The sequence below is a fragment of the Bison bison genome, unplaced genomic scaffold, assembly GCF_000754665.1.
Source record: "Bison bison bison isolate TAMUID 2011002044 unplaced genomic scaffold, Bison_UMD1.0 scf7180017864043, whole genome shotgun sequence".
Taxonomy (NCBI): domain Eukaryota; kingdom Metazoa; phylum Chordata; class Mammalia; order Artiodactyla; family Bovidae; genus Bison; species Bison bison.
This window is the reverse complement of record NW_011494615.1, coordinates 2,368,661-2,380,495: the sequence shown is the minus strand read 5'-3', so window position 1 is coordinate 2,380,495 and position 11,835 is coordinate 2,368,661. Positions and strand designations below refer to the sequence as shown.

Below are 11,835 nucleotides of genomic sequence, written 5' to 3'. Positions count from 1 at the left end.
GCCTGGTGGGCTGCCATCTATGGGGTCGCACAGAGTCAGACATGACTGAAGAGACTTAGCAGCAGCAGCAGCAGTCATCTCCCAGATCAAGATCCAGAACATTTTCTGCTCCAGCAGGCTCCCTCCTGCCTCTTCTCAGACCCCACCTCCTTCAAATATAACTATATTCTGATTTCTAGCACCATGCACTTGGCTAGTTTTACCTGGTTTTGAACCTCATATAAATTGAATCATACAGCTTATACTTCTTTGTGTCTGACTTCTTTTGTTCAATATTATGTTTGTGAGATTCAAACATGTTGATGTGTGTCTATAGTCTGTTGTTTCTCTGGTGTAGTATTTTATTGTATGAATAGCAATTATGTTTTTCATAACAAATCTTTTTTGATTCTGTAGAGAAACAGTCACTCCTAAATCTACAACATTATTTTGCCATAGATGTATTTGGCTTTATAATATTTTTTTCCTGTCTTAAATGAGTGGCTAACACATAAGAGAAAAGAGAGTCTGTTTTCAGAAAACATGATTTTAAAATACACAAGTAGAAATTAACAAACTCTTCCCTTGTACTGCCTAGGCATAAACTATTGGGTGTAAGATAGGCTATAAGGATGTATTGTGCAACATGGGGGATACAGCAAAAATTTTGTAATGACTGTAAATGGAATGCAACCTTTAAAAATCATATAAATATTTTAAAAAAATTTTGGATGGGATGTATTGGAAGGTTGGGATTGACATATATATATATGTATGTATATATGTCTATATATATACTATGACATATATATACTGTTGATTCCTATAAAACAGGAAACTAATGATAACCTGTATAGCACAAGGAACTCTGCTCAATGGTCTGCAGTGACCTAATTGGGAAAGGAATCCAAAAAAGGGGACACATGTATATGTACAGCTGATTCACTTTGCTGTACAGTAGAAACTAACACACATTGGAAAGCAACTATACTCAAAATTTTAAAAATAATTTTTTTTTTAAAGTGCAATGTATTCAATAGCTCCTTTCCATAGAGCTGGGCAGGAAACTGACCTAGATTCAGGATGGAAGACAGCTCTGAATGTGAGCTGGGACCACGGGAGAGGCTGGGAGTGGGTTCCTTGAGCAGAAACCTCCCTTGCCTGACGTGCTGTTTTATGTCTCCCCACTCCCCCTGCCCCCTTCACTGTTTTTCCCAGTGAGATGAGTCAGAAAGTGGTTAAGGAGGGCCCCAGACTCTCCAAGAACCAGAAGTTCTCCGAGCACTTCAGCATACATTGCTGCCCGCCGTTCACCTTCCTCAATTCCAAACGCGAGATCGTGGACCGCAAGTACAGCATCTGTAAAAGTGGCTGCTTCTACCAGAAGAAAGAGGAGGACTGGATCTGCTGCGCCTGCCAGAAGACCAGGTGAGTGGTCTGTGCTGCCGCCGGCGCCTCTGTCTCTGGCTCCGAGTTCCCCCTTCCCGCTCTGCTCTGTGACGCTGGGGCCGGGGCTCTCTGCAAACTGCGCTTCCCCCAAGCCCCTGGTAGTCGGCTCCCCGTTAGGCTCTGCCTTTGGAAGGTACTGGAGGGAGACCGGAAGGCGGGAGGGGGAGCAGGGCTGCCTCCCTGTTCCAGCTCCTGTCAGCATCACTTAGGCAGCAGAGGAGAGCCACTGCCCCAGCCTGCAGCTTCTTTTGGCCCTCTCAGAACCAGCCGCCGCGCAACGTCCCCTCAGAGGCCCAAGCGCCAGCCAGCTGCACCCCCCGCGGTGGTCAGAGCACCAGCCAAGCCACGGTCCCCTCCGAGGCCCGAACGTCAGCCACGCCCCCGCCCAGAAGTCCGACCTCCACCAGCCAAGCAGCGGCCCCCTCAGAAGGCCAAGCAGCAGCCGCGCAGCAGCCCCCAGAGAGGGCCAGGCACCAGCCGTGGGGGGTCCCCCGTCAAAGCTTCTAGGTTCTGGTAACACCATCTCTTCCCTTTTGCTCCCCCCAGCCCTCAGGTTAGTAGCTGCTTCCTGTGTTTACTACCAATGGGTTATCTCAATGGTCCTCCTTCATTCAGCCTTACAAACACTGTGTCATCGGTTCCCTGCATTAAATCCCCTGGTTTGAAACTCCTGGTGTGGCTCCTGTTTTGCTCAAAGATGCTGTTGGTACAATACTTCAGGTGGCAGTATGGGTTGCTTCCTTTGTCTAATAGGGCTGGAAATGATTAATTTATAAAGTCAGAATGTGAACCACAGTGACAGATTGAATAAACAAGGCCCCCGATTTCTGTGTCTCAGAGAGAGAAGGAATGGGGACTCTCAGCGGTAGCTGTGTGTGTGCTAAAGGAGAGGGTGAGCCAGATCATTCATCCCTCCCCCCAACCCACTTCATCTGATGTTAACCTCAATGGCAAGACCATTCATTCATTCAACAAGCTTGATTGCGTATGCATAGAGTTCCACATACTATGTTGGGGATGGGGATGCAGCTGGAACAACCAGGTTGGTTGTGACTCACCAGGACCAAATGAGAGAATAGTTAGCCCAGTGTAGGGCTAAATGCGCTAGAACTCTCATAATCAGCATGTGCATTGGGCGATGGGAACCTGGAGAACGGCTCCCTGTTTGGGGCTTCAAAGAGGCTAGGTTAGAATAAGTAGAGGATAAGAGGGAGACGGAGAAGAGGGCGACAGGATGAGATGGTTGGATGTCATCACCGAGTCAATGGACATGAACTTGGGCAAACTCTGGGAGGTGGTGAGGGACAGGGAAGACTGGCATGTTGCAGTCCGTGGGGTCCCGAAGAGTTGAACACAGCTTGGTGGCTGAACAACAACCAAAGAGGGTGATGCTTGTCAACAGAATAGATGAACCAGAGAGCAAGTGCTCCTCAGCTGCATCTTAGGCAGGTCAGCCTTTTGTTTTTTTTTTAATAGATGGCTTTTTCAGATCAGTTTTAGGTTCATAGTAAAATTGAACAGAAGGTTAGAGATTTCCCATATACTCTCTGCCCACACGCATGGCAAGCCAATTCTTTAATCCTTTTAGTATTTGAAAATGAACCTGTTTTATAAGTTAACAGTGGGTGGTAATTGTATTTGAGATTCTCATATATGCTCAGAGACTGATGCTCTGATCAGTCTCTGATCAGTCCCTGATGCTCAGAGACTATATAGCGTATAATAGTGTGTGCATGTCTCATGATGTTTTCAGATTTAGTACATAGAAGAATCAACTGCTACTGCTGCTGCTGCTAAGTCACTTCAGTCGTGTCCGACTCTGTGTGACCCCATAGATGGCAGCCCACGAGGCTCCCCCGTCCCTGGGATTCTCCAGGCAAGAACACTGGAGTGGGTAGAAGAATCAACTGGGGAATGTTAAAATGCTCACAAAGAATCTAATTCCTTGGGTCACTGCTGAGGTCAGGGGAGCTGCGTTTTCAGCAAGTAACCACCCCATCCCCAACATAGATGAGCTGAGGTTAATTTGTGAAGAGAAATAACAGATTGGTAAGTGACTGCTAAGTCACTAAAAGTGTGTATACCAGGAGTTGTATACCAGGTAATCTGGTTGTTAATTTATGCCTTCCGAAGGGGCCTGAGTACTAAGGTCCTCTGACAGGTAAGTTTTGATACATGGACGTGGTGAGGAAACGTGGAGAGCAGAGGAAACTAATTTAATATGGCAAGGCATCCATGGTGGTGGCTTCAAGCCCACTATCCCCAGTGAGTTGCGTGATGGGTGTTGGGTGGGGGACATCAGGAGGAGGAAGACAGTGAAAGCCAGTCTCCTCTGAGACACAGATGTGTCTGGATTTAGCCTCGCTGGTTTTCCTTACTTAAATACTTGAGTGGTGGTGTACTTTGACTCCCCTAGTTAGCTGTTCTCGGTGGGTATCAGAGAAGACACCTCTATAGGCTGTTCCTCCTCAGTTGTTGCCCTTCCCTGGGACCAGGGGACCTGACAGGCTTCAATCATAGTGTCCAGTGACATCCCAGACTCATCTGAACCCTTCCTGGGGTACTCATTCTCCCTTCTCAGGTTCCCAAAGGTCCTAAGGCAATGCAATACGGCTACTACTTCACCATACTATGCAATATGCATGCAATACTCTATTGACACTGACTGTCCTAAATCAAAGCGTAGGAGGAAGGTTAATGGGAAAAAATTCACTCTGAAGCAGAGCTACTAAATTCCACCTGAAGAGAAGGTCACAAAAGGCTTTCCTGAAATTGACTTACTTTTAGAAATGGTGTCATTCTTGAGATCTGACCTTTAGAGGTTATACAATTTTGACAAAGGCCTTTTGGGTCTTTAGTAATTCCCACTCTTCCTCTTACCAAGAATCTCAGCAAATAACACCACAGCCCCTCTAGTCACTCCCACTGGAAACCCAAGCCCCCGTCTGACTTCCAACCTCTCACCACACACACAGGCTTGCCAATTTTACTTTCTGGATTTTTTTTTTTTAACCATAACTTAAAGTACATTTAGAGTTGATGTGAAGGGATGCAGAAGTGAGACTGAGCCTAGAAACAAAGGAGAGGATATAGAGATTGTGGGTAGAGTAAGGCTCTTTCATAGTGTGTGTGGAGGGGTGGGCCACTGATGGGAGCACAAAAAGCTGTCTGGCTTTGGAAAGCAGAGAGACCCATCAATGGGCTAAGATGAAGGCAAGTCATACTCTGAGGAGGAAAGAATCAGAGGTTCGGGAAGGTTGGGGAAGGAAATGGGAACCCACTCCAGTGTTCTTGCCTGAAGAATCCCAGGGACCGGGGAGCCTGGTTGGCTGCTGTCTATGGGGTTGCACAGAGTTGGAACAACTGAAGCGACTTAGCAGCAGCAGCAGCAGCAGCAGCAGCAGGGTAGGTTAGGAATACCAGAGACACAGGCTGCGAGGCTGTGCTGAGGGCTTGCTGAGCTCTGCTGGATGGAGCTGCGTCTGGACCATCTGTTCTTGTGGAGTTTATTCTCCAATGACGGAAACAAAGAGCCAGTTCTGAAATCACCAGTGGACTCATCCAACTTATCAACAGTCTGCTTTTCTCCCAGCTCTCGCTGTTAAGGGTTCCCACAGCAACTGTTCTTAAACTTCACCAGGTGCCTCTGGCTTTTCCTTCTCTCTCCATCAGATTCCTTTTTTAATCCTGGTAGTTTGATTTTAAAATGTTTTAAGTGTTCACTATTTAAATTATTTTAAGTTCTCGAGTTTATTTAAACTAAAAAAAAAGTCAAAACAGTTTACCCACTTCTCCTCCCTACTCTCTGCCTCTATTCTCTCTCTCAGCTTGTTTTTCATTTGGTTGTTTGCTTTTTTTAGATTCCACACGTAGAAGAGATCCTATGATGCGCATCTTTCTCCGACTTATGTTTCTTAGCATAATGCCCTCCAGGTCCTTCCCTGTTGCTACAAATGGAAAGATTCCATACCTTTTTATGGGTGAATAATAATCCATTGCATACATGGATTATTATACATATATACTATACATATACCTGCAAGATGTTATGGAAAAACCTGAATGAACTTTTTGCTTTTTGGCCAACTATATGCATGTATGTATATGTGTGTGTGTGTGTATATATATGCTCTACAGTTTATTTACTTATCCATTGATGGACACTTATTTCCATATCTTGGCTATTCATAAATAATGCTGCAGTGAACATAAGGGTTCATTTTATTCTTGTTTAGTCCCTAAGTCATGTCTGACTCTTTTGTGACCCCAGGGACTGTAGCCCACCAAGCTCCTCTGTCCATGGGATTTCCTAGGCAAGAATACTGGAGTGGGTTGCCATTCCCTTCTCCAGGGGATCTTCCCAACCCAGGGATCAAACCTGCGTCTCCTGAATTGGTGGGCGGATTCTTTACTACTGAGCCACCAGGGAAGCCCTTTAAAATTTTGTCCATTCTAACATAAGAGCTGTGGTACTTCACTGTAGTTTTAATTTTGCCTTTCCTATTCATTAATGATGCTTTTTAAATGAATTTATATATCATCCACCAAAGACATTTATTGGTGAAGTGTGTGCTCGATCTTTTGCTCACTTAAAAAGCAAATTATTTTATTATTGTGTCTTAATATTGTATTATTGTATAACAATATATTATAATTATATTATTGTAAAATAATATAATTATTTTATATGTATCAGATATATAAAAATATATATCTGGATATAAGCCCTTTGTTAAATATATGTTTTGCAAATATTTCCTCCTAATCTGTGGTTTACTTTATCATTTTCTTAACAGTGTCTCTGTGAAGGACCAAAGTTTTAAACCCTGGCTAAATCCAACTTATTAATTTTTTATTTTTATATATCATTTTTTTTGTATTGTATGTGTGCTTTTTGTATTGTGTGTAAGAGTTCTTTGCCTAACCAAAGGTCACAAAGATTTTCTCCTATATTTTCTTTTCAAAATTTCAAAATTTAACTTTTATATTACTATCCATTTGGGGTTAATTTTTTGTAAATGGTGTGAGATGTGGATTGAGGTTCAAGTTTTTTTTACATACAGATATTCAATTGTTCCAGCATCATTTGTTGGAAAGATTCTCCACTGAATAACTTTTGCAGTTCTGTCAAAAATCAGTTGGTCATGTGTGAATTTATTTCTGGACTTTCTATTCTGTTTCATTAATTTATGTATCTTTTCTTTAACCAGCTTCATTAACTATAGCCTTATAGTAAGTGTTACAATCAGTTTAATGTAAACTCTCCAACACTCATTTTCATTTTTGAAATTGTTTTTGGCTGTTCTCATTCTTCCACTTTTCCATAGGAATTTTAGTATCAGTGTGTGAATTTCTACAATACATCCTGGTAACACTGAATGGGATAGTGTTAAGTTTGTAAGTCTACTTGGGGAGAAGTGTACATGGCATATCTCCCCATTCATTTAGCTCCTTTTTGTTCTGAAGTTTGCAGTATACAGATCTTACACATATTGTTCGCTTTACACGTAGGCATTTCATGCTTTTAGGTACTATTAAAATAGTTCTTTTTCAGTTTCAATTGTTCATTGCCAGTGTATAAACATATAATTGATTTTTGTATACTGATCATGTATCCTGTGATCTTGATAAACTCACTTATTCTAGTGTTTTTTTTTGTGGGGGAGGGTAGACTCTGGAATTTTCTACATTGATAGTCATGTTATCTGTAAAAAGAGACAGTTTTATTTTTTCCTTTTTGCTCTCTATGCCTAGATTTTGTAGGTGGTTTAAACTATTTCACCTAGAACATTTTATTTTTAGAAAATATTTTAATAAGATTAAGTCCTTGCCAAATGGTCTTTTTTGAATAGTGAAAAGGGATTAGATTCCAAAGGCCTGGGCCCAACCAGATATTGGACTTGGGTTGAGTTGTAGGTTCATACCTGTTTTTACCTCAAATTCTTCTTTCAGGATGTGGCTTATCTTTCCTCATAGCTCATTGATTGACATCCTCTAGCATCACACTAGAGAATGGGCATGAATATGCTTTGCATTTACAGAATCAAAGAGGTTCCCATCACCACTAGAATTCTTAACTTGGGCAATTGCCCAGGATCACCGGGTACTGACATCAGCCTGATGCTTATGAGAGATGAAGCTCCTGGGGTTGCATTTACACGATGGACTTAATTCTAATCTACATTTAGGGCCAGCTCTTCTTAAGGAGAACTAAGACCCCGAAGAACAGTCCTGTGATGGTTGACTATGTGTAGGCCAAACTCACGCCTCTTCTTTCCCCAACCCCACAGGGTCCCGAGCCGTTTGTTTCTTCTGCTCTGCCATGTGGAAGGCCTTTACAATTTTCACCCTTCAGAGCTAGGCTACAAGATGATGATTAGGACATGTTATACAGCTTTGGTTTTTGCTTAATAGTGGCCAGTTATTTTCCTATTTTGGTTTGGCCAATGGCCAGATGGGGCCAATGGGGATGATATGCAGAGTAGGTCATGTAGCCAGAGGATCCCCGTGTCTGCAGAGTCATCATTGCTTCAGTGGGAAGGAGCCTGGGAATGGCCCTTAGACAAAGCCTTCTCACTGAGCAGAGGCCAACTCCAACGTGAGCTCAGCTACTACATTTGACACCCCAGGGTCCATCTCCCTTGCTGGAGGGTGCAAGAGTCGTGGGAGCAGGGACTCTTTTTTTTCTTTTTGTTTTAAATATTTATTTATTTGGCTGTATCAGGTCTTAATCGTGACACATGGGATCTTTAGCTGTGGCATACGGGATCTAGTTCCCTGACCTGGGATTGAACCCAGGCCCCCTGCATTAGGAACACAGAATCTTAGCCACTGGACCACCAGGGAAGTTCTGGGCTGTATCTAATACTCACAACCCCAGGGCCCAGTCAGTCCAGCCCGGTGGAAAGGTCAAACCTCAGCATCAGATTTGAGGCTAAGCACAGCTGCCTGTCCAAGTCACTTATTCTCTTAAAGCTGTGTTTTTCCCATCTGTGACATGTGGCTATTATCTACCTTATTTGTGATCATGGTAAAATGCTTAGTTCATCATTTTCTACTACTAGTAAGTGGCTCTTACTGTGTCACTCAATCCTAACTACTAGCAAGTCTTCCCCAACTTGGTTGCTTCCCTTGGTTGAGAAGGAACTCAGGGGCTGCTGCTGCACAGGTTGGACACAGGGGAGCCCGTGACATAACCAGGTGCTCAGAGTATCTAAGATGCTAAGTGGTCTCTGTGCAGTGGTAACTGCAGAGGTGGTACCCAGGCTACGTGAGCATACACACGAGTGTCAGCATCCAGGGTTTTATATTCAGCAGGATCTATAGGACGTTCTAATGTGAACAGGCTGGCCCATGTCTGGAAGGCATGGAAAAGATCCAGAAGACAGATTCTCTTCCTAAATGTCAAGAGACGTGTTCCAACCTATCAGGCTACAATTCACTAGGCAAGTTTCAGCAAAGTATTTCTTCGTTGTTTTTCCCGGCGTCCTGGGTCCTTTCTGATGGGCATTAGCACTTGCCATATAATTTGGAGTTTGGGAGAATGCTGTTGTTAACACTTTATTTTTATTTTGAATTTTATTTTGAATTTTTCAAAGTCCCCAAATTATAGGAAAAGCTGTGATCCTCATAAGGTTAGTCTCTGGTGGAAAAACGCATATTCCTGATGCACTTGTCTTGGTATTTTTTTTCTTATTTATTTTTTACATTAAGAACTTTGGTGATATTCTGAAACTATTTGACATGACCTCATTTTGAAGGTAGCCACATAGACTTCTGCAGTCTAACTAATTTAACCCCTCAGTTGGAGAATAAACTTTCAAGCAATAGTATTTTGGGATCACATATTTATAATGATCACATATTTATCAGGAAATAACTGGGTGTTATCTCCTTCTTGAAAAGTCTATTCTGCATCAAAATAGGAACTCATCAATATGGCCACAATTTTATAATGTGCATACACACCCCTATGTGTATTTGTGTGTATGCTCACGTGTGCATGTCTATAGGCAGTAAAACTAGCTTTTTCTAGAAGTGGTGGTATTTTGATTTTCTTTGTGTTTTTCTGTATTTCAAAATATTTGCAATGATTAAACATAAAAACAATAATCACTGGACATAAAGACAGAAGAGGTTTTAAAGAATATCTTTCCCAGGCTCAGGCCCAAAATATAAAATCTTATTATAAAATAAAAAAATATCATATTATTTTGGCCAGATACTTCCAGAAAGTGAGAAATTAAAGAGAGATTTTTAAGGCTGAGTTTACCAGACGTGATCACCTCAAACGTAGTCTATAAATCTACAGTTCCATTAACCGAGCCCCGAGAAAGGACACATCGCTCAGCGATGCTGAGGGCTCTTCTGTTTCTTTTTGTTAACCAGATTGAAAAGGAAGACCAAGCCGACCCCTCGGAAGAAGTGATGGAGGAGTTTCAAGTGAACGGTCGGCCTCAGCTCCTGGACTCACTGCTTCTCGACGCACGTGCCCTGGGACAGGTCACCTGGCTTTGAATATGACGCAGGGGCCGCCACCTGCTGATGTGGCCACAGCCGATGCCCACAGTCCCCGTGGGGCGGGCGCTGCCGGGCAGCCTGCCTGGAGGTGAGAGGGGACACCTCTGTGCGTTAGGCTCCAGGCGGTGGGTCCCTGCAGCACCCTTTGGTCTCAGCCACAGTCCTGTCCCCTGAAGGATGTACACAGGCTTTCAGGATCTCTGGAGCAGGATGGCCCCACTGCCAGCCCATATGTTGTCATCCAACCTCAAGACGCCTCCGTGCCTAGCATCTTGTTGCCTAGGCTGACTTTTAATCCTGGCCTCCTTCTTTGTCATTAGCCCTCTGCCTGGGCTCCTCTGTCCCCCTGCGCCCTTTGGTCTCCATCTGACCTCCTTAATCAGTCCCTGTACTAGCTCACAGTCAGAGGCCCAGTTGGCTTCAAGTGTGGAAGATTCAAGTTCTTTTGTAATAAGACATTAGGCTGCCAAATGGTCCGGAGATGCAAAGAGATTCCCAGGGAGGGTAGGAGCTGTCTAGATGCCAGAGGCAGCCAATGTGCTGGGTCAGAAGCTGGAGAAAAGTCTGAGGAAGGCGCTCCCTCCCACCCCCAGGCCCCTGTCTCCAGCCTCACACAGGGATCTGTGGGTGTCACCCCTCCTGGGTGACAGCAAATACTCTCAGGAAACCATCTAAGTCCAACCCCTCTATGCTATGCTATGCTATGCTAAGTCACTTCAGTCGTGTCCGACTCTGTGTGACCCCATAGACGGCAGCCCACCAGGCTCCCCCGTCCCTGGGATTCTCCAGGCAAGAACACTGGAGTGGGTTGCCATTTCCTTCTCCAATGCATGAAAGTGAAAGGTGAAAGTGAAGTCGCTCAGTCGTGCCGACTCTTAGCGACCCCATGGACTGCAGCCCACCAGGCTCCTCCGTCCATGGGATTTTCCAGGCAAGAGTACTGGAGTGGGGTGCCATAACCCCTCTGGACAGTCTCAACTCCAGCACTACCTGCTCTGTAAAATGTGAAACCCTGGGCAAGTAATCTGGGCTCAGAACCCTGGCCGCCTCCCCTCTCCCGAAGGCTCAGAGACAAGGCAGCTACGTCGGCCCCTTGGGAGGCAGCGCTGCTGTTTTCCCCCCTCCCCACCTCAGGACACAGGCAGACCCCAGGGCACCTTCGCAGGGCCAGAAAGGGTGCTCAGAGAGTTGTTGTTCTCAGGCCATGGAGCCCCAGATTCCTTGGGGAGGGCTGAGACCTACCCCCCTACCCCCCACCCCTGCTCTCTGTGCCTGGACCCCTTTATATACTGTAGAGGGATCAGGAAAGCTAGGAGAGGAACTTGGCTTTTGGGAGAGGAGAATTAAGCCAGGGGAGGGGTGAGTTGGGGCAGCTGAGCAGTCCAAGACTTCCCTCCCTGTGTGTGAACCCACTCCGTGGGGTGTGGGGGTCTGAAGCCAGTTACCATGGAGCAGGGTTGGGGTTGACTTCTCATCTTTTTGATTTGTTCCCACTATCTGTAGCCCTAGGCTCTTGAAAAGGACTTTTTAATCTTGAGGATGGATTCTTGATCAGGGCCATAGGAACTTACTCCCTCACTCCACTCTGGTTCTACTATACTCCCTATACATATGCACATGTTGGGGGGCAATGCCCCCAGGTAAACAGAGGACCCTCAGATCACCTGGTGCTCCTATGGATTGGTGTGTGTGTGTGTGTGTGTGTGTGTTTAGAAACTTGGCTTTGGGAGAATATCTTTGGGCTTGTCTTCGCTCCCAGGCACAAATACTGGAGACCCCCTCTGAGTTCTATGTCAATCCCACGGCCCTGGAGGACCCTGAGCGCTGAAGCTGATCATGAGAGAAGACCACGCTCCCTTCAGGGCTGACCTTGATGTAGGATTCCAC

At 44.8% G+C, this 11,835-nt stretch overlaps 1 protein-coding gene across 1 annotated transcript; it reads left to right on the top strand.

Annotated features, from left to right (window-relative positions):
* The first annotated feature begins 1,201 nt into the window (after positions 1-1,201).
* On the top strand, positions 1,202-9,856 carry MOBP (myelin-associated oligodendrocyte basic protein). The gene is made up of 2 exons (XM_010835477.1): positions 1,202-1,407; positions 9,817-9,856. The coding sequence occupies exons 1-2, from the start codon at positions 1,202-1,204 to the stop codon at positions 9,854-9,856; spliced, it is 246 nt and encodes an 81-aa protein (XP_010833779.1).
* The last annotated feature ends 1,979 nt before the right edge of the window (positions 9,857-11,835 follow it).